Source organism: Pollicipes pollicipes, unplaced genomic scaffold (assembly GCF_011947565.3).
Source record: "Pollicipes pollicipes isolate AB1234 unplaced genomic scaffold, Ppol_2.1 Scaffold_7231;HRSCAF=8579_pilon_pilon_pilon, whole genome shotgun sequence".
Taxonomy (NCBI): domain Eukaryota; kingdom Metazoa; phylum Arthropoda; class Thecostraca; order Pollicipedomorpha; family Pollicipedidae; genus Pollicipes; species Pollicipes pollicipes.
In genome coordinates this window covers 40,996,358-41,022,986 of record NW_023597034.1, presented here as the reverse complement: position 1 = coordinate 41,022,986, position 26,629 = coordinate 40,996,358, and the positions used below count along the sequence as shown (strand labels likewise).

The 26,629-nt window shown below is 50.4% G+C and overlaps 1 protein-coding gene across 1 annotated transcript; it reads right to left on the bottom strand.

Annotated features, from left to right (window-relative positions):
• Positions 1 to 8,074: 8,074 nt before the first annotated feature.
• On the bottom strand, positions 8,075 to 25,008 carry LOC119110296 (uncharacterized). Its single transcript, XM_037234064.1, has 4 exons — positions 24,979 to 25,008; positions 15,770 to 15,910; positions 9,352 to 10,451; positions 8,075 to 8,915 (listed from the first exon to the last, which is right to left on the bottom strand). Exons 2-4 carry the CDS (start codon positions 15,907 to 15,909, stop codon positions 8,902 to 8,904), a joined length of 1,254 nt encoding a protein of 417 aa, XP_037089959.1. The 5' UTR covers position 15,910; positions 24,979 to 25,008; the 3' UTR covers positions 8,075 to 8,901.
• Positions 25,009 to 26,629: the final 1,621 nt, after the last annotated feature.

The following is a 26,629-nucleotide window of genomic DNA, read 5'->3' as shown; positions in this document are numbered from 1 at the left end:
ACACCAGCTGGATCTTTACGCGCCAATCGTTTCAAAGTCGCCCCTCGCCCGGCGCGTGCGCCCGGCCCGGCCCACAAGTGGCTCGGGCGGCCCGCTCGCCAGGGGCACGCGGGCTGCCTGGCTGATGACGTCACGCCACCCAATCAGTCCGCGGCAGCCGAGTGTGTTTGCGCCATGCGCTCACGGCGGGCGTGTTACGTACAGGCGGGATCGGCGGCCGGCGGGCCTGCGGCAGATGCGGCCTGTTGTCCCCTGGCTGTGTCCTCCCTGCGGGCGTTGAGGTCCGGCAGCGAGCCAGATGCGCTCCCCCCCCCCCCCCCCATCACCGCTCGCCGGCCTGCGGCGTGGGCGTTACAGAGGGCGGCGCTTCGCCAGGCGGGGGTTGTCGCGAACCCGACGGGACAAATGGGACGGGATGGGGACGTTCTCTGATGCTCCGGGATGGGAACGTTCTCTGATGCTCGGGATGGGACGTTCTCTGATGCTCGGGATGGGACGTTCTCTGATGCTCAGGATGAGACGTTCTCTGATGCTCAGGATGGGACGTTCTCTGATGCTCGGGATGCGGCGTTCTCTGATGCTCAGGATGAGACGTTCTCTGATGTTCAGGATGGGACGTTCTCTGATGCTCGGGATGGGGCGTTCTCTGATGCTCAGGATGGGACGTTCTCTGATGCTCAGGATGAGACGTTCTCCGACGTTGGGACGTTCTCCGACGGGATGTTCTCCGCGAATCTTGCTTGGGAAATGCCTCAATTTGATAGCCTTCCATTTTCATTGAGCCTTCAGTGCATTGCTATGCTCTCAACAATGTTAATTTCAGAAATTGCTGACATTTCTGACTCGGGTAAACTTGGCACGACCGGCACAGCAAGGCACAAAGCACACCGACAGGTCGCAGGTTCAATGCGGTGGGTTAGCGATCCAAAAGCGCGTCTCTAGAGGTAGCGATGCACCCTAAGAAGGCACGACGCTGCTCATCAACGAAAGACTAACAAGGATGGGTAATGTCCTCAATGTCCCATGTCACTCAATGTCCCATGATAGCGAATTTCAGATCCAGCATGGAATGATCTATATAGAACGCTTTGGCGTCAGGTTACCTCGTGGGGCTATAAGGGATTTATGGACGGGCTGATGACAAACCCGGGTGGGTGGGATGGGTGGGACGGTAGTGCGCTGCCCTGTGCCAGTCCCTATGCACGCCAGATGATTACCACCATGGAGCACCTCGGCGTCCGAGGCTGTGACATATTGTTCAAACGAGCTAGAGCAAATCACGTTAAGAACGCGGGGAGGTGCGCTAGCTCATGTCGCTACTAACTTTTAACTTTCCACTGTAGGCTGTCCGGTCCGGTCCGGTGTCCGAAGTACAGTCGGACTTAAGAAATGGCTGACCGATCGCAGTTTCCAGCACCCTGTTTTTTTTATTGTTTGCTTGAACTTTCCAGGACTCTCCGCTGGTTGAGACCAGAAGTTAATACGCGTCATACGATACGCGATCCACCCAAAGACAAACGAAAGAGTGGAAACTGGATGCCTCTTTGGATATGCACGCATACCTGGTAGCGATGGAGCTGCGTCTTGTGGGGGGGGGGGGGCTGTTTCCAGCAGAGCATATTAAAGTCTCCAGTCTGTTACATTTTCAAATCAGCTGGTTGTTGCACGATCTCATGACTTAAGTTAAGAAAAGAAGGGAACTGGGACTCGCCGCCGTGATTGGATTATCCAGATTGGAATAAAAGATTTCTAATTTTCTAGTGAATTAAGCTAGATTCAAATCCCTAGATTTGACGTAATTAAGACACAAAGTTAATTTAATTCTTACTGCGTATTTTGGTTGAAACCAGCATTGACTCAATATTAATTAGTAGAAAATGACTTTCAATGACTGGTGGCAATGAAGAGCAAGGCAAGCAGGGTAACATTACTAGCACGTAATCGGACCTTAATCATATTGTTATTGAATTTGTTGCCTTTTGTAATATTTGTAATATTGTATGTTTTTGTGTATTGTTGTTGTTAATATTGTATATGTAATATTGTAAAATTTGTAATATTGAATTGAAAATTGAAGCCAATATCAGCAAACTGTGAGATATAGACCATGAAGAGAAATGCTTGTGAAGATTTCCTTGTGTATGAGAAACACGCCCGTCCAAAGCTTGTGTATGCACGTCGACCGTGACAAATTTGTTCATCTCATAAAGTTAAGGTCACGGGCAGATCCTTGCTACTTCAGAAAATGCAAGCATTTTTTCCTAACACAACAGCAGAACGGAAAAATTACGTAAGCTGTTCAGTGCACTAGCGAGGAACATGATTCACGTAGATAATACAGTAGTATTAGCCTGATACCTCGGAGAAAAACCAGGAGAATGGAGACACAGTTGGGTTTAGATTATTAAGATTCGTTCGTGAGGGTTCGAGGATTATTCACTTCTGCTCTTGTTTTGATAAAGGCATGTTGCCGAAGTATCAACCCAACTATATTTCCATTCTCCTGGTCGTTCTCCGAGTGATAAGGCTAATACCTGCTGTCTTATCTATGAAAAACGAAAAATGCTTGATAAAAACACTGTGTAGCAGAGAATACAAGGCTAGTTTAAAGTGCGGAATATTGTGTGCAATTTGAAATGCGCTCATTCATGTGATATGACCAGCTTCAGACATTTAAAAACACAAATTTAATCTTAAAGGCACGCACCTCAATAAATTCACCGCATTTTTCTGCCGTTCGTGAGTTCAAAATCGTGGGCAAGTGTGCATTTAATGATGTTCTTGAACGCCCTTCATCATAGTTACCCGCGTATTTGGCATTGCCGGGGCTGAATTGCTTTGCCGGTGCTTAGTTGAAACCACTGGGGGGTAGGGTTGGGGATTGGGGTGGGTGGGAGTGGTAGTAGTGTCTCTCAGTTTCCTTATGTTTCCCCGCAACTTGACGTGAAATGCGCGTCTTCAAATTTTTCTTCAAACTGTCATTTTTAGGTCAGGTGCTACACCCAGATTCTAGTTTGACCCATCCAATCCCGATGTACACCACCCAATCTCGCAGATGGGGTCACCCCCATATGCTGTGTTGACAATGTTTGGGCAATGCGTGTAGACTGAACCGCATCTTAATAACTTCTTTGATTGTTTATAACTAAACGATCGAAACCTTTTATTTTCGAGCTATTAAACGAGGCGGTGCCAAGTATAATCAATAACAAGGCCATGGCAATGTCATGTGTCTGCGCTCATACCGCCCATATATGTCTGCGCTCATACCGTCCAGTGTCGCTCCCCTGGCTGTTTGTCCTCGCCAATCTGGCCAGCGGTGTTAACATGCAATACATATTCTGAGTGGAAAGAAGTATGTGCCCTGATTTCGCTTATCCATCGAGAAGAAATGACATGTTACGCTGGCAGATGTATTAGAGCAAAAGTGTCACTGAAGCACGGATCTTTTAGTATGTGCTCCAGGGGCCTCTCCTTAGGAGCAGACAGAGGTCTACGCGCCGGGCCACTTCGCCAGTAACCCTTCGCGGGTAACCCTTCCCTGTCGCATGTATGACGTTGTGCGTCACCTGGCTGAAGGCACTCGTCAGGTTACTGAGGCCCTCAGGGTTCTCATGCAGACTCGGGGTTTCAGGAAGGTAAAAGTCTAGACGGGTCAGATTCGGGAAATGCGCCGGTTATGCGCTGTCTGCCTCTTCGCTTGTGATACGCGCTGCGAAGCGCTCGTCCAGGAAGGTCGGGGCAATCCCTGGCGTGGGGGGGGGGGGGGGCGTCACCCGTCGTGATGGAATCAAGTGTTCCCGTGTCAAATGTCCGCAGCATCTGGCAGCGGGCTCTCGGCGCAGCAACTGGTAACAGGCTCTCAGCGCAGCATCTGGCAGCAGGCCCCCAGCGCGGCATCTGGCGGCGGGCCCTCAGCGCGGCATCTGGCAGCAGGCCCTCAGGTTGACCAAACAACTGAAACTTGTTCTGTTGTCATTTTCGTCGTGGGAAACAAACTGTATATTTATCTGATATGTGGATGTCTTCGCGTGGTGTCAGATAACGCCGCTAGTTCCTGCAGCATCATTAGGTTGCAAAAAACGTGCATAATACAAGCACGCTTGAAGTCTTGTAACGAAAGATTACACCACCCACCTGCACCCGTAGCTGAATGGTGGTTGTTGTCGTCCGATCAGTCGGGTACATCGCATGTTTATGTTAAAATTTATATTTTTGCCTTGTTGTTTATATCCGTCGATTGGAAGCAATCTTTTTTCATTTGGTGTTAATTTGTTTGATTGAACTGGATCTTCTCTAATTGACATTTAGCTTCTTTAACTGGGAGAATAATCGTGTGTTGACGGACACTACATGATCATTCACAGTTGTTCCTACCGACAAGTTAAAGACAGCAGCAGCAGCATCGCATTCATCGTCCGACTCACCTCAGTTCCCCTATGTTCTCACCCCTCTCGTATGCTGCCGTGCACTGCGCCCCGAGCCCTACACACACATGACCCTGCCGTCCGGGCTTTCGGGCCCCGGTGCCGGACGGCCAGCCGGCGCTGCTGAAGCTGCCTCTCCGCGCCCGGACTCACGCACGTCCTTCCGGGCGTCCGACCGTTCGACCAGATCCCCATCGCCGCTTCGTTTGCCACTGGATGGTGAGCGTCGTTTCGCCGGTTTTATCTTATCCGTTGCATCGGCTTTGCGAGGAGTGTGTCACCGTCGGGGAATATTGAACAGCATACCCTGATGCAGCCTCAGGACTAGGTATACATGATAACTACACTGAATAGCGCCACCGCAGCATCAGCAAGATAAAAGCAGCAATTAATTGTAGTAATTTTCGTGTCCAAATCACCCAGTTGACGTTTCATTACAGCAAGCGACTTCTTTCTTTGTATCCCCAGAGTATACCCCTAGTCTGCAATCGCTGACCGCGGTGGAATCTGTTCCGTGCTGTCGTCAATCGTTAACGACCAAGAAATATCACTTTGAGCTCTCTCAGTGTGGGCCTGCGGTGTTAAAAGCGTCACCTCTTCTGGTTTGGGTAACGTCAGTAGAGACGAACGTTTGTGATTGGCGCATCGAGCAGCGTCAGCCAGTACCGAGAAGCGCATTGGTGGAGGTTCGAACCACTGCGCTACCGTAGACCATGCGGCACGTCTGCTTCCCAAAGGCAAAGTGCGCTTCGAAAGGCACCAGTGTGCTAACGCCAAAGGAGAGAAATCCAAGCCAGAGTATGACGTTTCGCTAAATTCGCGTGAAAGTCTCTCATATTTGTTTATTTCATTCTTTAAATAGCGTTCCAGACTTTCGAAGCATGTAACGCACAAGCATTTTGACCATTCAGTGTACTGCATATAATACGCAACACATAGGCTGGAAAAGCAAGGCAAATAAAACATATGACTCTCACAACAGTGAGCAGGGAGTCTAATGACATTCTTCCCGTCGGTGCGGCTACATTAAATCGAAATTTTTAGCTATTCAGAAAGATGCCGACAAAACTGGTGCAACCATTCAACTCGTACGCGTCTGATCTAACAACAAATGAGTTATACAAAAAGGCGGCAATCTCCCCTTAAATTCTAAGCGTGGATGGTGGCAAAGAAGATATGTTGCTTGCGATGTTGCTTGAAGAAGATTCCAGACCGCTCCAATTTGGATCGAGGAGGCGTTTCAGGAGTGCCCGGAAAGTGAAGAATTTGCCTTATTATTCTCAGGCGGAGGAACAACTTAAAGAAGTCTTGTTCAGCTGCCGGCCCTGTTCACTATGCGTCGCTGTTTTTCCCAACAAGTTGCATGGAAATTAGATGAAGACTCATGTACAGCACACGTCGCACCGGAGCCACACGCTACCACCTAAACTGTAAACGGCCACTGCCAAGGATATCCTGCGTGTGCTCGTTATTCTTTGTAGGTTCCCGTACTCGCAACATTAACTATCATAAAATGAATGCTATAAAGTAAGATACATGCGTGACGGCGTACTCACATAATATCCCCGGGAGCACGTTCTCCGCCACCTTAAAGGGAATGTTCCACAATGGGAAACATTGAAGCAAGCATCAGATGTGATGAAATAGGCACCATTATAACTCATGGTATATTTCTAAGTGGAAATACCGCTCCGGACATCACAATTTCTCTGTTTAGTAGATATGCTCCTCTATGCGTCATTGTTTGATTAGGTCATCATTCTTCGCACAATGGTCATTGAAAGCCGGCTGACGGCAGTTATATCCAGAAATCGTGCTCACAGAAGTCAAATAAGAATGACTAGATAAAGACGTGTCTTGGTCTTGATCGCCGCATGGCGAGTGGAATGGCAGGATTTGAATGACGTCAGTATGGTGTCATGGATGCGGGGGGACCCAGAACAAGTATCGCTAAAGTAGTTCCCACATAGTGGTGGGCGTGCAGCTCAGAAGCTAGAGGGGCGTAAGTCTTGAAGAAAGTGTTCCATATTGGTATGGCGTTTTGAGTTGAAACAGCTATATAAAAGGTAATTCGATGCAGTTCACAGTCCTGCCCTTCTTGAGACCTAAGCCACTCAAATTTCTGACCTACATGTCCGCGAAGATGTGTAGACTTTTTCGGGGAGACTATCTTAAGGTCACCCCGGCACCCTTGAGGCCATAATAACCCATTCAAATTCTGTTTTTTCATCAGACAAGTGGTAATCAAGGTCAAGAAAAGCATTATTATCGATTCGTTCATATCTGGCGTTCATGAGCATGATTTCCAGATACCACGACCGTCAACTGGCTCTTAATCCATTTTGTGCAAGATGCGATGACGCTATCAAATAATGACGCATTGAAAAGCATATTTGAATGCGTAAATGCAACATATGCTTAAACTAGACAGAGAAAATGTGCTACCTAGAGTATTTTTCCACTTGAAAGTTTACCAGCAGTTACGAGTGAGAATATTTCGTGATATCTCATGCTTGCTTGAATATCTGTAAATATGGGCCATTCCCTCTAAGGACAGGACTATGAACTGCATTTTAAGATTGCTCTTTTAGTTCAAAACCCCTTACAAATATGGAACGTTCCCTTGAACAAACTTGTAGTTTAAAATTTCAGGTGGACACGTTACAAAGGAAGATGAGAAAGATACGATGCTGTCTTCCGACACGCAAGTATGTTGTGCACCAGGAGCGCGCGACAGTTTTCAGTAACAAACGCAACTTCAGCCTGATCTCAGTTTTCAATAAGCATTTTTGATATGACCCCGTCCCCACGGTGAAATTACGCGCAGGCCGCAGGATGTAACGACAAAAACAGCTAAGGATCAATATCTGGTGGCCCATCACTTTCCAAAAAAGGCATGCCTTTCCTACGATAGGTTTTCGATATTTGCTCGCCTCCAATGCACTATGCGTTAGCATGCTCCAGTGATGTTGGGCAAGCATCGAAAGGCCCCACGAGGGCGACCGGGCAGCCAAACACATGAACCAAGTTTGCAGCTCATCTGGACCGTTGTACGGGCCCGGGCAGCCGGTTCGGACGGGTGTACGGCCCCGGACGGCCGGTTCGGACAGGTGCACCGGCATGGGGTTCGGACTGGCGTGCGGGCCCGGGCGGCCCGTTCGGACAGGTGTACCGGCACAGGGTTCGGACTGGTGTGTGGGCCCGGACGGCCGGCTCGGACCGGTGTGAGGGCCCGGACGGGTTGTTTCGGATGTTGGCGCCGGTCGGCGGGCGTCCCCGTTAGCAATGGATCGGGACCCAAACGTTTGACAGTCTCCGGTCTCTGGACCGGGCATCCAGACATCTCCACTGATCTCGAAATGTTCCGGGGCAGGAAGCTGCACGGGTGGACCGGATCATGCAAGAGCAGTTTTGCTTAAAAATAGGTCTTCTCGATGTTTAAGGAAAGAAACAGCAGCGATTGCATGACTGTTATTTTTAACAACGAGCTTCCCAAAACGTCTGTGAAGGTTTAGCTAGCTAATGAATGCATGTCTTGAACATAAACAGCGTTTTCATGAATATATCAGCTGTCATTAACAAGTGGTGTCCGACATATTTCGTGGCAGGTCCGTCAAGGGAAAAGAACCTAAAAACGTTTGTCAGCTGTTCAGAGTTCAGTATATTTGAACCTGCCGAATGTCACAATACATAAATAACGTTGAAAATGAAGTAGGCATGTACGGTAGACATACTTATTGTTGATGGTAGTTGAAAAGGGGCACTAAATACTACGAACGCACAAATCAGGACAGCCTCTGTTCGTTTGAGATCGTAGCGGGCATCGCCGAAGGGTTCTCCTTCTAAGATCCTCTGCTATCATCAAAAGAATTTAAAGCATCGAAACACTTGACGCTCGCCAAGGTCCCACTGATACATTTTAAAATCTATGAAGTGTCCTACTCCGCATACCCTCAGGACTTCTAGCTGTGCTCACAGGGTACCTACAAACGATGATATGACAGGCATCGGCGTAAAACAACCTCTACATCTTAACCGAGCGGGTTGCATTCGCAACAGAATGAACGCACGGGAGACTGCATCGGAAATCACCAGTCAGGGTCACCGGTTTCGGGATGCGATCACATCGAACAGTGATTGGCCGGCCTCATGGGTCCCACATCTTGTACGAGAGTCACGCGACGGCACTCGCCATCGGTAGGATAGCGTCGCTTCACTGACAGCATCTCGGTGTCGCGCGCCGTCACGTCAATCAGCCGGCCGCCGCGAGCGCAGACGACCGCCGCCGGGTACGCGCTGACGGGGCAGCGCGCCGAAACGGGGGCCGCTGATTGGCTGGTGGGACTCTCGGCGGCGGGCGCCGCCGGAGCCGCCCGAGAGACACCGGCCCTAATCTTGTCCCGCGGCGGTCCCCGGGGCCCGGCGCCGGCATCCGTGCTCGCTCCAACTGGCTTGGGACGGGCCGGCGGACGATCTAGTCCTCATCACCTGAGGAGAAAAGAGAGCCGGGTGATCGCTCCTGCCGCAGGTCGCTCGGTTACGCGCTCAGTTATTCAGGGCTGCCCCACATCGCATGCTAGAAGTCTCACTGTGTGGGGAAGACTGAGACAGCTGCTCGCTCGTCAACACAAAGTTGCAGTGCGATTGGCATACAAAGTTGTGCTTTGTAGACACAGCCCGTAAATACAAGGTTGGCGTGTGATTCTATCTACAGGCACAGAAGCTGACAACCTGCTCTTTTGTCGGGTAATGTTGACGCTCATTCTGATAAAAGCTGCACAGGCCTTGAGTTTGAGTCCGGGTAGTTTGAATTACTTTGCCCGTATGTCGTTGCAGGCCATGGCTGCATCAGATATTACAACAACATTATTTATATAAGCGATGCTGCTGAACAGGGCTGCCGCCGGGGTGCTCATCCACTCACCGCCAGTCGCCTTCTTCATGACCATACCCATGCCATCCGAGGAGCCTCTCTTCTCCGTCTTGTCCGCCATCTGCTTTTTCAACGTCGCCAAGTAGCTGTCGGTCATGGCATCCTCCACGACCGACTTCTTCTTACGGTCCCAGCCGAAATAGTCATCGAAGCTGCGCTTCTGCTTGGCCGATCCCGCCACAGAAGCCGAGTGCCCTTCGTCGTCGTCCTCCCCATTCGCGGTGCGCTTTCCGTACAGACTGTACAGGCCCTTGTAACTGTAGGGGCCGATGAAGTGCTGAGCGCTTCTTTTCCCAGCGTCGGCCATACCAGCCAGCTTCAGAAGGTGGAGGTTGTCCACCGAGCGTTTCCCCGCTTGCTCCATCCGCGCCAGGTCCCAGAGGCCCAAGTCGTCGACAGAGCGTTTCCCGGCCTGCTCCATCCGCGCCAGGTCCCAGAGGCCCAAGTCGTCGATGGAGCGTTTCCCCGCTTGCTCCATCCGCGCCAGGTCCCAGAGGCCCAACTCGTCGACAGAGCGTTTCCCGGCCTGCTCCATCCGCGCCAGGTCCCAGAGGCCCAAGTCGTCGACGGAGCGTTTCCCGGCCTGCTCCATTTGCGCCAGGTCCCAGAGGTGGTATCCGTCTATCGCCGCCCGCTTTCCGGCTTTGGCCATCCTCGCCATGTCCAGCAGGTCGTAGTAGCTGGTCACCGGCGACCGCTTGCCGGCGTCGGCCAGCCGGGCCGCGTCCCACACGTCGTAGGAGAAGTCGCGTCGCTCGCGCGTGCCGCCCTCACTGGCCCCGGCCGCCGACGCGCTGCGCTTTCGGCCCGCCTCGTAGATGCGGTAGATGCGCTTCAGGTCGTAGAGGTCGGGCGTGCGCTTCCGGCGGCCGCTCCGGTAGAGCATGGCCATGGCCTTCAGGTCATATGGCGTCATGGAGATGTCGTAGCGCGGCGCGAGGCCGTGCATCTTCTTGGCGCGGTAGCCGAGCGACAGCGGGCGCAGATTGAGCCCGCGGAGGAAGCGCTTGTCGGTCTCGGGAGCGTTGTCATCGCCATTCTCATCCTGGTCCTCCACATAGGCTCGCTTGGTGTAAATGGGGTACCGGTACCTGCCAACAAACACATAAGGGCGTGGATGGAGTTGAAGTGACAGATGCAGTGAGAAGGTAAGGCATTGTGCCTTAGTATATGCTGGATCGAAGCAAGCACTACGTCGCTGCACATTTACTTTGAGAATAATGCACGCCCATGAGCACGGCCCGAGAAGAGGAGTGGTTTTTCACACTGGGCAATTAACACACCGACGCGGTAATTCTTTTTAAGGAAGTGAAGTGAGACATTGAGGCAAGCATCAGATATAACCGAAAAGCTCACTTGTAACTATTGGCACGCTTTGAAATGCAAATAACTGCCTTGAATAACAAGGTCTCATTATCCATTAAATTTTCTCCTCAATGTGGCATCGTTTGACGACGTACGAAACGATTTTATGACGTCAGAGTTGCCGCCTGGTTGCCCGCTACTGTAGCAGACGGAGTGACTCGCTTGTGGTGCCCTAGGCGCCGCGAGATGACGTTAGTACTCTAGGCGTCTATACTTGTGTCACTAGCGGAATGTCCACGTGCTTTGGTCTTTTCTTGTGGTGTTCTTTTTTATATTTCCGTGCTGCCATTTTTTACTTGTATTGGTACACCATTCGATTATGGCGTTATTCAGGCGAGGTATCGCCTATGCCTTTGTCATCAATGCTTACCCTATTGTCCGTCATCACTAAAAGGATTGCCCAAATGCCTGTATCGTGTATCACAACACGCGGTTAGTAATCGAGGCATGCTACCTGTCCCTGTAACTGCTTGTTCACCAATTGCTTTCTGCGGATGCGACGATTCACGCTGAAGTGCTCCAGACACGAACATTCCATTGGTCATATTAGTTTTTACCTTACGCACAATATGGCTATTGGGGTGGGGCAATTTACCTGACGTTTTTGCGACGGCATAATGCCTGAGTAACCTCGAATTGGTCGGCGCGACATAGTTTGCACAAGTTCGCCTGTGTATAGCTCAGAAATCAAAAAAGATGTTTCATAAAGAATGGAACTGCAAGCTGCATGGAATGATTTTGAAAATGTCCGCCTCAGTTCAAAATCCCATACAAATGTGGAACAGTCCCGTTAAAGGTAGTGTCCTATCTTTGGGAGATATTTCAAAAACGCACTGTTGTGAAAGCTCAGGACAAGTCAGTCCGATAATAGCACTGGGTAGTGCCACTGCAGCACCGTAAAAAAGAAAGAATGTCAGTTTTCATTGTTTTCGAGCCCAAATTACGCTATCAAGGCTATGTAACAGCAAACTACCGTTGTCATGACAACAACTGCGCGCATCACTATTAGTATGGATAAAAGAACGTTTGTGATTCGCCCAGCGGGCAAGGGCTCATTAGCGATAAATTGGTTGGTTTAAAGGTAATATGTCCAGTGTTTCCGATTTTCCAAATACTCACCTAAGGGGGTTTCTGCATTTATCCATGGCTAATTTTAGTGATTAAATGTGCGTTTGGTCTTGCGACAGTTTTGATTTAGTCATTTTTATGGATGGCATTGATGGCTGGGCGTGAACAAACACTGCTGAAAAATGAGCCAATCATCGAGCGGGAAAGGGCGAATGCACTAGCTCGTGTGTGGCGAATGACTGCGCGCTGGTGGCATGGCCATTACCTTGGTTGCTACGGTATTGTTCGTATAGGGAGAGCGCTGGCGGTACAGAGCGGTGCGCGCTTGAAGATTCTTTGCGCAATTCGAGGCGGAAAAATATGGTACCCTGAGGATGCCTGGTGTACCAGCGACATGGCAGCAACAATTTCAGCTTACCTGCCTTGTTATTTCGAACGCTTACCAGACGTCCAACCCCGTGCACCCTTAGCCCTCAGCTGAATGTGACAAGAAAACAAACCGGCTGCCGCGATCGCTGCATTCGCAAGCTCCTGTCAGGGCTGACAAGCGACATCCTCGAAGAGCCATTGGCTAGAGTTAACGATACCTTCTCAATGATGTCGATGTGTGTAGTCGTGAATAATGCTTGGGGACTACCCGATAACTTCGTTCTTCCATACAAACCGAAGAAAATGTGTGGTCTGTGGCAATATCTTGTCAGTGGAGGCGAATTGGTGGAGACCAGTGACACCAAAATTGCTAAATCGAAATTCCTTACCATACTACGCGTACAGTTGAAAATCCCAACTTGATTAGACACGCTCCCTTTAAGACTGAAACAGCGCGTCATATAGATCATGTGATGCTCCCACTCCCAAAGTTAAAGTGCGCCTAGAAAAGAGCCACTGTGGAAAACGTCGTAGGGGAGAAATCAAAGCCATAGTACTAAGTGTCCATGAATTCACGGGATAATGGCTTCATGTTGGCATATATTTTTGCCTCAACAGTGTTTCAAGCTTGCGTAGCACTTATTACACGAACATTTGACGCATCGATGTGTTGCAAACACTGCAGACCACACTCGTTGGAAAACGTCAGGCAAATTAAATGCATTACTTTCATGGTGATGAGTAGGGAGTCAAGTGAGATTTCTCTTGCCAGATCGGCGACTTAAAATATAAATTCTGGCCTGTTCAAAAGGATATAGAGGAAACTGGTATTACTGATCAAATCGCACTTACGCGTCTTATGTAACAATAAGTGAAATGTACGACAAAGGTGGGATACTCCTTTTATAAGGAGTGTCTCACAGTTGAAGATAGTGAAGCAAGTATCATATATGATGAAGTTTTCTTACATATTATATTACTAAAAGGTCACTAACGACTAGTGGTATACTTTTTAAAAGCAAAAGATTGCTCTAGACAGCACAGTTCTCTGTTAAGTAAATGTGCTTATCAATGCGTCATAGTTCGATTACTTCATCGTAACTTGCACAACATTGATTGAACTCTAATTAACGGCCGTTGCATCTGGAGATCGCGCTCACGAACCCCAGATACAAACGCCTCGACAATTACGTTTTTCTTCCCCTTGATCACCGCATGGCTTATGGAATGGCACGATTTGAATGACGCTATTATGACGTCATGAAAGCTAAGGTGACTTTGAAATACTCTCTCCGATATGCCTTTCTCCATTTTCGTTGGCGCGTTTCCCAGGAACTAGAGGGGCTTGGTCTTAAGATGGGCAGCATTGTAAACAGCACCGAAAAGTCTTTAAGATGACTATTTCAGTTAAAACCCCCATATCAATGTGGAACGGTTTGACTTATGTCTATCCTTTAAGGATGGGCATAAGCCAAACAACCTGCCCTGTACCCACAACCAAAACTCCCAACGGTGATCTTCACTTTAAAAAATCAAGTATGAGATGCTCATCCATCTTTGTGGAGCGTTTTAAGCCATGCGCCACTTAAGTGACTCCAAAGGCACCAGTTTTGGTGTGTTGTGGACTTTCTTGGAAACTTTCCACTTGGATGGTGTCACCGCATCACTGCATTAGCATGATTAGCTTCATCCTCGTTTAATAATGTGAGAGCACGGCGGCTATTTCGCCGCTGAGTGAAGTACAATGTCTAGTGGAAGTGCAGATTCTGCTACAATTTTCCACGGAGAACAAAGTACTTTATCAGAAGAACAGACCATACGGAATGTAATTTGGAATATGGACATTGGAAAGGGCGAGTAGCGGGTTCACGCTGCTGTTGCACCCTTGGTAGCGAGAAAACAGCGCAAATGGCTCACGGGATTTGATAAATCGTGCAGGACGTGTTAGGTCTTTGGCTGCTCTTTTGCATCAATATAATGAAGCGTTCGTTCTCGGCATGTTAGTATTTTGCTTGATTGGGAAGTGTTGCAAAAGCACGGACGTCCTCAGTGAACTTGATCGTCAGTTCGCTTCATCTCTCCATTCTGCGCTGTATTTAAAGCACTGAACTCTCGAAACACGTTACGAGAGCCTGCGCCGACCGCGGCTGCCGGGTTCCGTACAATTGATCGGCACGTTGCACTGGCACGTGCCTAGACTTTCGGTGCACTCGTGACTGTCAGGCCTGGCCGTGACCTGGCCCACTGGTCACAGTCAGCCCTGGTCGTGACTCGGCCCACTCGCGGCAGACCTGGTCGGGATCTAGCCCATTCGTGACAGTCGGCCCTGGTCGTGACCTGGCCCTCTCGTGACAGTCAGCCCTGGTCGTGACTCGGCCCACTCGTGACAGTCAGATCTGGTCGTGACTTGGTTCATTCGTGAGTCAGACCTGGTCGTGACTTGGCCCACTTGTGACAGTCGGACCTGGTCGTGACTTGGCCCAGTCGTGACAGTCGGACCTGGTCGTGACCTGGCCCACTCGTGACAGTCAGATCTGGTCGTGCCCACGGTCACACCGCGTGTCCAGGCTTCAGCCCGCACAATGACCTGAGACTGCGCGGCCCTCAGCCCGCTTGACCCTGCGAGTGTCACGGCGCCTCCACGCGTCACGCGGTGGCCGTCACGCGCCATCGATGTCGCACGAGTGGCGTCACTCCCGCTCCCAGGCCATGTGTTTCTGCTTGCGGGGGTGTGACAGCTTAAGAGTGGGCACTCGGGGCTTTGTTGTGTGGCGCGGGGGGTCATTCGGCAACGACCGAGCGATAATGGCATGCACGACAAGCCCCATCAGTCATACGCACACACACTCGCGCGCGGCGGCAAAACTGCACACCGCTGAGACGGCCACGATACGGCGAGGGTCGTTGTTAGCGACAGGTGTGATGCCGGCAGCGTCAATGCGTTGTGCCGACCAAAGGTACATTTACACAGTCGTGCACAACATTTAACGATCGCCGGTGGTCGTTATCCATTGACCCAGCGCATGTCCGGTCTGTTTGTGCGTGCCCCACTATCCAATTTATCGGAGAGCACGCAGACAACCACCCCATGGTTGGCGCAAAGCTGTTTGCGGCGCACCAAGATTGGTGACGCTGGCGGCGAGTGCTCTACGATGTGTGCAAAGTATTGTTCTCTGGGAGAAAATGATTTCAGACGTCTATCTTTTTCTTGTGCGTTGAAACATGGATAGGACTTTTAGTAACCTTGGAGGAGATCGAGCCGCCCTCCCCCTAATGGTTCTCAACTCTAACGTGGGGTCGGTGCATGCTGTGCAAAAAAAAATGACCCGGAATCTCAATGCGCTCCCTGTGATTTTAAAGCAATTCCATCTCAGCCTTGGCAGTGCGCGCTGTCACGTGTCACATATTTAAACGAAATGATGGCATCAGGCGCATGACAGCACATGAAGCTTATGTCAGAGCCGTACAGTCGGGTCAGCCGTCAGGCGGATGACGGGTCAATCGTCTGTCATGCACTGCGTGACGCTGTGAGGATCGCACATCGGCCCATGACAGCCCGGGAAGGTCGGACGACGGCCAACCCTGCTGCCGGTGACGTGCCGCTGACCTTCTTAGCGGGCTGCGAGCGCTGCTCATGCCGCTGTAGGGGATGAGGCTGCGGTCGATCCTGCTAAGCACGTCGACGTTGGCCGCTCTGGAGAGTGACACCGCTGCACCCAGTATCAGCATTGACGCCATCCACGCCATCCTGAAGCGGAGGAGAATGCGGTTCAGTGTCAGCCCAGGACAGCAAATGATAGTGACATTCTCGGGAAGCCAGCTAGAGAAATGTGATGCGCCGCCGGCTGGGACGGTGGCTAGTGCGTCTGATGCTTTTACCGATTTGAATGGATGTTATGAAGAAAAACGAGCTTCTGTTGATTTCCCAATGGGCTGTTGCATGAAGTCGTATGACGGAGACGAGGAGTGAAAGTGACCAGGCTGGGTGTGAGCTCGACGCTTTGGGATCAAGGAAACTTGACATAGGTTTTCAAGCCGAGTGTAACCCCGCGTTCGGTAATATGACTTGTGCACGCTATATTTAATTAACTTTCCAACTCTCAGCTTTTTCGTGCCTTTTATACCGTAACGAGTCCTTACGGCTATAACGGTGATATGCGTCGTGAACCAAACTATCGATCACTGCCTCCATTAACTGCAATAGAAGAAGGAAATGCCTGTAGATTGTAATGAAACTGATGATTTGTGCAGATTTCCCACGACACGATGGCCTACCGCTGCATTCACTCGGGAGCTTTCCTGGAAACAATTTCGATCCAACAGCTCGGAAGCCGGCGGCGTGCCACTAAACAAATTGGTTACGTTTGCTTCATAGGTCCCGATGCGGGGTTTGGTCGGGTCCGTTCCACCCCCCCCCCCCCCCTGCGCGGCGTCGGCTTGCGCAGAAGACGGGCTGATCGTCCACAAAGACACGCCGCCACCCGGGCGCGGCTGTTTTTCTGGCGGCGGGCGGGGTTGCGCCGGGACGGCGGGCGGCGGCAGCGGACCGGACAGATAGAGGCCGGCGCGCGGTCCCTCCGGCCGCTATCTGGCGGCCATCCGGCTGACCGATGGGGCGACGCCGCGCGCAGCGGCCGCCCCGGCCCCTCCGAGGGGCACCGGCCGGTCAGCTCGACGGCACGAGCCGCCGGCCGCCTCGGCTGCGGGCACGGTGAGACGCGAGGTCTTGAGAGGGCCGACCCTGGGCCCGGCCGATCCCTCTGTCGCGGGGAGCCGATACGGTGAGACGCGAGGTCTTGAGAGGGTCGACCCTGGGCCCGGCCGACCCCTCTGTCGCGGGGAGCCGGTTGTTCACACTTGGACCGAAATCATGGTTGCATTAGTTGGTCCAATACCGGGATCATGGTTGCATTAGTTGGTCCGATACCGAGAGCAGGCTGCAGCGGTTGGTCCAATACCGAAATCATGGTTGCCGGTAGAAAGTAGTGGGCTCAATGCGACCATACGATTTGTAATCTAAGATGAAAATGCCGACCAAAGTTTGATTCAACGTCGCTTATTTCATTCGGTAATTTACTTCAATTGGTTCAACCGCCTTCTCACTCCCGACCACTGTTGACCTGCTGCTGACCGACCTGACCTGTGTGTCTTTGTGTGTGTGTGTGTGTGTGTGTGTGTGTGTGTGTGTGTGTGTGTGTGTGTGTGTGTGTGTGTGTGTGTGTGTGTGTGTGTGTGTGTGTGTGTGTGCGTATGTGTGTGTGTGTGTGTGTGTGTGTGTGTGTGTGTGTGTGTGTGTGTGTGTGTGTGTGTGTGTGTGTGTGTGTGTGTGTGTGCGCGCGCGCGCGCGCGCCCCTGATGACCACGACCTCACCTGAGGTGCGAGAGCGATTCAACGAAGGAGCCTGTAGCATTGCTTGGAAGTCGCACGACTGAGTTATCGCCAAGGCGACAATTTACGCGGAATGAATCAAGAACGAATAATGCGCAACACTGAAGGCAGGATAGGTCTGAGAAACGCAGCTGCCTGGCTGCATGCTTCATCATATGTCCATGTTGGCAGGGCATGCGGCTACCGCCGACGATGGGAAACCTCATCATAATAGCCGGCGATAGAGAGAAGCCGTCCTGCTATTGGCGAATGTTATCGCATCGCTATCACAATCGGCGTCAGTCCGCTGGCGGAATGATGGATGGCTGCGACCATCATGCCAATATTCAGCAACATGCGACGAAACATGTTTTCTTCCCTTTGCGCTTCTTGCGAGATTGTGCTGTGGGGACGTGCGAAGTTCATGAAGTTTTGTGCTTAGTGTCCCTCAGTGATGCTTGAAAAAAGATCTTGCGACCGATACACATAGTAATCACTTCATATTATATCTTAATATGAAACTTAAAACTTCAGCTTTTGTCAGTGGCGGATGTAAACATATGAAGTCAGGGACAACCTTTGCCCGTGGCACATGCCTCTGAATGCCCCGTGCCTGCTCTACCAATAAGTGACCATACGTACCAAACCTTAAGTCAGAGCTAAGCAGCCGCCAGCCAGTCTCAGTCCGTCGGACACCAAGCCCAGTTAGAGTCACAGGTCACCCGCCGGTCAGACCTAGTGAGACTACAGACACTAAATCAGTCACAGGTCACCCGCCGGTCAGACCTAGTGAGACTACAGGCGCTAAATCAGCCACAGGTCACCCGCCGGTCAGACCTAGTGAGACTACAGACACTAAATCAGTCACAGGTCACCCGCCGGTCAGACCTAGTGAGACTACAGACACTAAATCAGTCACAGGTCACCCGCCGGTCAGACCTAGTGAGACTACAGGCACTAAATCTGTCACAGGTCACCCGCCGGTCAGACCTAGTGAGACTACAGGCACTAAATCAGTCACAGGTCACCCGCCGGTCAGACCTAGTGAGACTACAGGCGCTAAATCAGCCACAGGTCACCCGCCGGTCAGACCTAGTGAGACTACAGACACTAAATCAGTCACAGGTCACCCGCCGGTCAGACCTAGTGAGACTACAGGCACTAAATCAGCCACAGGTCACCCGCCGGTCAGACCTAGTGAGACTACAGACACTAAATCAGTCACAGGTCACCCGCCAGTCAGGCCTAATGGGGCTACAAGCACGAAATCAGTCACAGGTCACCCGCCGGTCAGACCCAGTGAGACTACAGGCGCTAAATCAGTCACAAGTCACCCGCCGGTCAGACCTAGTGGGGCTACAGGCACTAAATCAGTCACAAGTCACCCGCCGGTCAGACCCAGTTAGACTACAGGCACTATATCAGCCACAGTTCACCCACCGGTCAGACCTAGCGAGGCTACAGGCACTAAATCAGTCACAGGTCACGCAATCAAGCCAGTAATGTGCTTCAAAAAAATGCCTATTAGGTGTGTTACGTCATCTATTTTCCTCAGCGTTTTTGTTTTCTTTAAAAAGGACAACATTTAAGCCTCTGCTGCCTCAGTGAAAGTATCCAAACTATCGCAAATTAGTCACACAGGTTTTTTATAACACTGCATCGAAATAATACCGCTTAACTCCGGGGCAAGTGGCCCAGGACAGGTTAAAACATGCCGCATGTCGTAAGCATGCGCAAGCGTGTGAGACCCATGACATCTCGGGTAAAGTGGCCAAGATCATGCGTTTATCGCATGACACTATTTCCACACCCAACGCCCATTCTTACACAGTATCTTCCACACCCACACACCCCCCTCCCCTGGGAAGTGGACACCGTCAACTGTCGCCCTCCCCCGCCCCCCCCCCCTCTCAAGCCCACGGTGGCGTCATTCGTCAACGGCATGGGTTGTCGCCCGCGCCCCTCCCCCTGGACCATTGACACCCGGCGTTAATAACGGCCCCGGCGAGGGCAGCCGACGTGCCCCATTGGACGCGGCGTTATGGCGCGGCCCGGCTCCGTGGACGGCGGTCATGCAGGTCACGTGCCGTCGCGTCCAGGAATTCGGGATGGTGATGATAGGCGCCGCTGGGCGCACCCTCAGTCCGAGGGCCCGGCGCCGGCCTGCCGGGTCTGGTCACGGGAGACGTCGGCTGGCAGGCCAGACCAGACCGGGCCAGGTGAGACGACCCACACGTGTCGGACGAGGCGCTGGGCTAGAGAGCAGACTGGACCGGACTAGGTGATGAGCTGCTGATCCGACCAGACTAGGTGATGACAGACTGGACCAGACTAGGTGATGACAGACTGAACCAGACCAGGTGACGAGCTGCTAATTCGACCATACTAGGTGATGACAGACTGGACCAGACTAGGTGATGACAGACTGGGCCAGACCAGGTGATGAGCTGCTGATCCGGCCACACTAGGCGATGACAGACTGAACCAGACCAGGTGATGAGCTGCTGATCCGACCATACAAGCCGCCTAGGCGCTGTTTTCAAGTCCTGCCCATGCCGTACCAGACCAGATTCTGATCTACAGACCCGATCATAACTTAACGGACTGGGTGTTCATCTACAGACCAGACCATAAATACCAGACTGGGCCCTGACCTACAGATCATACTATAAGCATCACACTGGGCGTTCGTCTACATATCAGACTGTAAAACACCGACCAGACTGGGGGTTGACCTAGAGATCAGACCACAACCGCCAAAATGGGTGCTCACCTACCGACCAGACTACAACACACCAAAGTATGTGCTGATCTTCAGACCAGAATATAAAACACCAGACCGTGTACTGATCTACAGACCAGACTATAAAACACCAGACTGGATGCTGACCTACAGACCAAACCACAACTCATCAGGTTCGGTGCTGACCTGCAGACCAGATTACACTGGCCCAGGTCCTAATGGACAGAGCATAAGAACAAGAGCAGACCCCGATTTGAAGATTCGTCCGGACAAAACCAGGCCAGACCAGGCAAGACCAGAGGGAAGACCACGCGTCACTTCACAAACCAAGCCAAAAAATGGCTAGATACGAGTGTTATAAAGACAAGACTAGGCTACACCAGCCCCCCGTTTTCAGCCCAGCGTTAACGTAAATGCATGCGTTTAGGCTAAAAGTGTATCACGTGAGCAGCTGCGTACCTGGATCTTCGGATGTGAAAAATGTGGCAGCAAGTGAGCTTCTGTCTGGTTATTACCGTTGTGTGTGAAGAAACATGCTGTGATTATTCATAAACGCCATGTGCTCGCCAAAGTATGCTAGTTTGCAAAGTATGCTCGCTGAAGTATATCACTGGCGTTGGACGTAAGCTTCCCGCCGAGATACGAGAAATCGCAGCATCATCACACCGACGCCGGCATCGACCTGGAGTGTGTCGTGTGCCCAAGTCATCGAACTATGCACTTTTCTGTTTCACGAAGACCATGCACGCACACCAGTCAAAACACGCATGGCATGCAGCCGCCAGTGTACGCCAAATCAGACTTGGTGACGATCCCTTTTGGTCGAGCATGGATCATACTGTGTGGTCGGCCTCGTTTGCTGTTTGCTTGAATAATCAGTATGGCTCGATGTGTTGTTATCTTCAAAGGTAAGATGAGCTGCACTAACTTCCCACGGGCTGGTCACGTGATTCTCAGCGATGTACAGCTGATTAACAAGTGTTTAAAAAGTCGTCAGGAGGGAGCCGGCACGTCCGAGCAAGTGCCGACGGTCTCTGCGGCCAACAATGACGACCAGAACGCCACGAGTTTGCGGGAGGCATTTCGTGGACAGCTCTGGTTTCAGAGACAGAAGTGCACCAGATATGCGGGTTGGGCAGGGGAAAAACAATGCTGCGCCATGTACTGGAAGTGCTGGATGTGCTGGAAGTACCGTGCAGCGCGTGAGATAGGCTTTTCTGGCTGCCGCGATTCGGTGCCCTGTATAAACAAATAGGCTGCGACAAATGGCGATGTTTGTTCGTCTCGCACATGCGTTTTGTATTGCAGAGAAGTGTTTTGTCAACGTTCTTTAGTATTTTAGAATGCTGTTTGTGTTAAGTCACAAAATTCATGCTATTTTTCTCAAATTGCAGTACTCTTTTGCTTTAGTTTAGTCCGAACAGTGTATAGAGATGGCTGTTTGAGACTGCCACCTCGCCCAGTACGACAGATAATTTTGCCTGCACCCGTTCAGACAGGATTTTACGTGCCATCCAATGTTTTGATATGGTTACGCCACATAATCGTGGGGACCCTGTCGCCTCCCACCAACTGACATCTGCCGGATCAAACTCAAACCAATCAAACTCAAATCAATCAGCCGCCTCCGGGACTCAGACCAAGTACCTACCAAGTGCTGAAGCCAGACGTCTGAGCTACACTTGTGCGGTTGCGGGAGTTTACCACCAATGCACCAATAAACTATGTGAGTGAGTTTACATACATCCAACGATTGACTACTGAATCGCAAACATGAAACGGGTGAAAACCGGGCGGTCGACGCCTGATGACTCAGTGTATAATTAGTTCTTTCCCATCAGGCAAAGGGTCAATGAATGACATCGATCATTTAACGGAACATCAAGCATGAAACGTCTATGCAAAACAGTCTAAGCCCGGTTTTGCCTGCCTTCATTTTAAGGCGTTTCATGAAATACTTAGTGGAAAGCACTTGACAGGTATATGTACTCAACCAGGTGGGTATTTCAAGAAACAACTTAAACTTTCGGTAACATAATGAAGGAGTCATACTTTTACGAAAGTTGCATGAAATGCCGGCAATACATGAAACGCGTAGTTTTTCCCCTAAAATCACGGGTTACGTTAGACGCCTGCGACAGATACCGGCACTTAACATGTCTGAGAAGTGTGCACCCTCGTTCCAGATCTAAAAACGGACCAAGCCGGCTTTGTTGGTTGAGGGAAAGGTGAATGCTCGGTGGACCAACTCGGACCTCAGGACAGCCGGTTCTTGAAATGTTATATTGTGCTGTGACGTGGTGCCAGGGCAAAAAATAACTCGAGAATAGCCACTCAAGCAGGCGTCCCACCTGCTTTATGCACCAATAAGTAATGTTGCCGGTCCAGGAACATGCAACGGAGCAGGCGGACGATCAATTCGCAGCCAGTCACACGGTAGCGACCACTACCAACGGCAGTAGCCGGGGCAGGGCGGTGGCCGTCGATGGCGGACAGGAGAAAAGTCTGACGGAGGATAGGCACCCGAAAGAAGCACCTGAATTCTGTCAGTTAGGTTTTTTACATGAAAACCCGGTTTTCTGGCTTTTATCGTATTGTTCTCGCACACTCTGCTTCAAACTTCGGAATTTCTGTCTAATTAAAATGTTGTGACAAAATCTAGTCTCTTGAAAGAAGTCGGCGAAATCCAGACACATGAAAATTTATTTTGGGGTTCTATGAGCCATGCGTTCCAGTTTACAGCTCTGACTAACCTGGCCCAGGTCATATGTTAACGTATTATATGTGAAGGAAGATGCCTTAGGTACGTGGCTTACCTGAACCCGTTATTTAAAATGTACCACAGATTCGAATAATGGGCGATGCAACCAATGATTCGAAGACAGCTTTAGGCAAAATCGTCGGGCCTGCCTCTCCAGTAACAGTTCATTAAACTTATCCCGAGAAAATTTACCTACCCGCCATTATTCAAACGCTCCGACGTCTACGCAATTGAAGACGGCCTTTCTTCTAAAATGATATAGGTTGTAGATGATGTTAAGTTTACCCCGAAGCATGCACGCCATTCAAGACTGCACACATCTGCAAATTGGCTCAAATTTGAAGTGAGATGGTAAAGCATGCAGAGACAATTGATTAGCTAATGCAGCAGTAACTTTTTTCATTCTGGGAAAAGACGTCATCATTTTCTTTATTAAAGGAAGGGCCACAACCTACATTCGATCAATACAATCAGCCAAATTACAGCTCATGAAACTTTTGGTAAGCAACTATCTTCATAAAATACAAAGCACTGTGAGGTGAATAAAAGGAAGGCATTAAGGATGCGTGATTAGGCAAACAAACACAGAGAAGCGCGACTGTGCACTTTCAAAGCAGAGAAGCCATAAGCCGACCATTTTGTTATCGGTAACACCTCACATGTAGTATTTTTCCCGACTCGCAAATCCTCAGCTCTCTCATGATCTAAATGATATTTAAGATGGGGTTTAAAGACAAGCTCCTGAAATGGTGAAATATTTGGCAAATTATTATGAACAGACGAGTCTCAGAGTCCTTCAAGTTCAAGTTCAGCAGAAGTCATTAAGTGTCAAGACTGTGCTCTTTCTGGGAAAGAGTCTCTTCTGAGGTTGCGAGGAGCTCTTCACTGAGCTCGTTAAGCCACGTCTTGATCACCACTTTCGCCGAGGAATGCTATTTCCAGCGTGGCTTAGCCACTGCACGTTTCCACCGTTCCCAGCTCCTATTTTCGTTTAGCATTGATATATTGTTCTGTTTTGCGGCATATATTATCTCTATTTTTGTGCATTCCATTTTGCGTACTATTATTATTCAAAGACTTTCTATAAGCTGCATGTTGCTGACTTGTCGGCACATGTTTGGTCGTACGTGTGTGTGTTGTCAGTAACCCTGTGCAGGTAGTTACTGTATGTTTTCATTCAATCGTCAAGCAGGGTTAATGTTCTCAGTTGAAGTTAATTCTTCCGGTAGTGCTAGGGCCTTTGAAATCATGTCCGTCCCCCCCCACGCAAACACTAACCAGATAATTTTCCCCCACTCACTGCAGCTCTAGCACTTTTTTTATTTCGACGGAAGAATCAAAGTCCCTAAATCCGAGGAGAAATCAGAACTTAGGGATAGGTTTGGTAAATCTATGTCTGGATTATGTCATTGGGGTGTCCCCCTCACTCTGGGATGCCCTCACTGGGCTGAGTTTATATAAATATGAAAAGAGGGAGAGCGAGAGAGCGAGAGAGGAGAGAGAGATGAGAGAGAGAGAGAGAGAGAGGGAGAGAGAGAGAGAGAGAGAGAGAGAGAGAGAGAGAGAGAGAGAGAGAGAGAGAGAGAGAGAGAGAGAGAGAGAGAGAGAGAGAGAGAGAGGAGAGAGAGAGAGATGAGAGAGAGAGAGAGAGAGAGAGAGAGGGAGAGAGAGAGGGAGGGGGAGAGAGAGGGAGGAGAAAGAGAGAGTGATATATATCTATATCTACCAATCATATATTTATTTGTCGAGACTATTAATTTGGCGCAAAGCGAAGCCTGGCGGGCGAATTGAATTTAGATTAGAAAGTGCAGACTAAACCTGATTCTAGAAATTTAATCGGCTAAGAGCTATATGCCGCGTGAACACATCATGCTAGTTTCAACAGGAGAGCGAGCTGCTCAATTTCATAAAAAGTCACTGACAGGACAGATAGTGGCGGCCCACCTGATGCCGGACCTGGGTATCCTCAGCGAGCTGCCGCCCAGCTGGTGACCTGTGACCTCTGCCGTCGACTCCGGCGGCCGAGCGGCGCACCAGCGGGACCTGTTGCCTCCGGCGCCGTCGGGTCGCCGCTTTATAGCCGGCGGCCACATCCGGCGGCCACCGACGGGCCCGCGCCGGGCACGCGCGCTGTGACGTCACTGGCGCGCTCGTGCAGACCAGCCAGCCGAGGCTCCCAGCCTGCGTCGCGTTTGATAAGATTTCACGACCGCCGTAGTGCTTTCGTGTCGACGGTTAACACTACAAATTGTCGTTTAAAGGCATTCAGATGTGAAATGCGTGTCTATGGCCTAGCAAGGGGCGCCGGCTAATGATCATTGAAGTACTCCATTATTCATTGGCCGTTTCCAGTCATCGGTGGAAAAATTTCAGGTCGGAGCTGTCAAGCTATTTTTTTCTACACATAACATTGCCGCTGATGTCACCGTTGGACGCCAACAAAATGGCGTAAAGATGCATCGAAATCCAATGTCTCTTAATTCGACCACGGCGCGCGCGTGTCTTTCTCACATACCTACGAACAAAAAATGTAAACGATTCAATGTAGTCCAGAGCCATCTCTAAAACTCTTGTTCTGCTAAAAAGTAAGATGCCTTAAACTATGTTGTAACAGGCAATTTCATCAGGCAGGACCGTGCTTACAACTATGCATCGAAACAACCAACCGATTGTGTTACTGTGGCTAAAGGAACTAGCCTTATCAAAAAAGGCCTAAGAGCTGCTTTCGCGATGTGGTGAATTGCTACCATCTGAAGAATCTCGTCATTTTCAACAGACGTGGAGCAGTCAGGAAACCACTTCAAGTGACAATTCGAAGTTTTGAACCCTTTTTTTAAAGATTTTATCGGAGCCTTTGATTTCTGAGATCAAAGCTTACGCTAAGCCGTGCTTGTTGTGTCAGCCCTGCCCCCTACCATACGAACTCGCAATTCCATGTCAACGGCAGAATTTGGTGGCGAAAGCTCATCGTGCCGCAATGCTCGACACGGTCCATCCTGCCCCCTGACGCCATCTGACCTTTATCGCGGCCGCTGCCACCGGCACAGGCCATACCTGTCAAGGGCAGATAGCGAGCGCTAAAGAAACTCGAACATACCCCGCCACGGGTGGGTGAATCGGAAGGCAACACTCTAAACATAATTACACACACACACACACACACACACACACACACACACACACACACACACACACACACACACACACACACACACACACACACACACACACACACACACACACACACACACACACACACACACACACACACACACACACACACACACACACACACACACACACACGCACGCACGCACGCATGCACGCACACGCACACGTACACGCACACAGCACTTAAAAGATTGTTAATTGCTCTGCGTTCTGATAGCTAACAGCATAGAAGCGTCATGGCCGAAAACGTCATATCTGACCGTACCGCCATCCGGTTGCTATAGTGTAAGGTGCGTATACCTTTACATAACGAAATCAGAATTACTTTAGTATGAACACCGACAAATAAACACGTTGTGTGAACCAGGCAAAGCTGGCGCAATTCAGCACACGTTGAACTCAAAAAATATTTTACGGTGGGTTA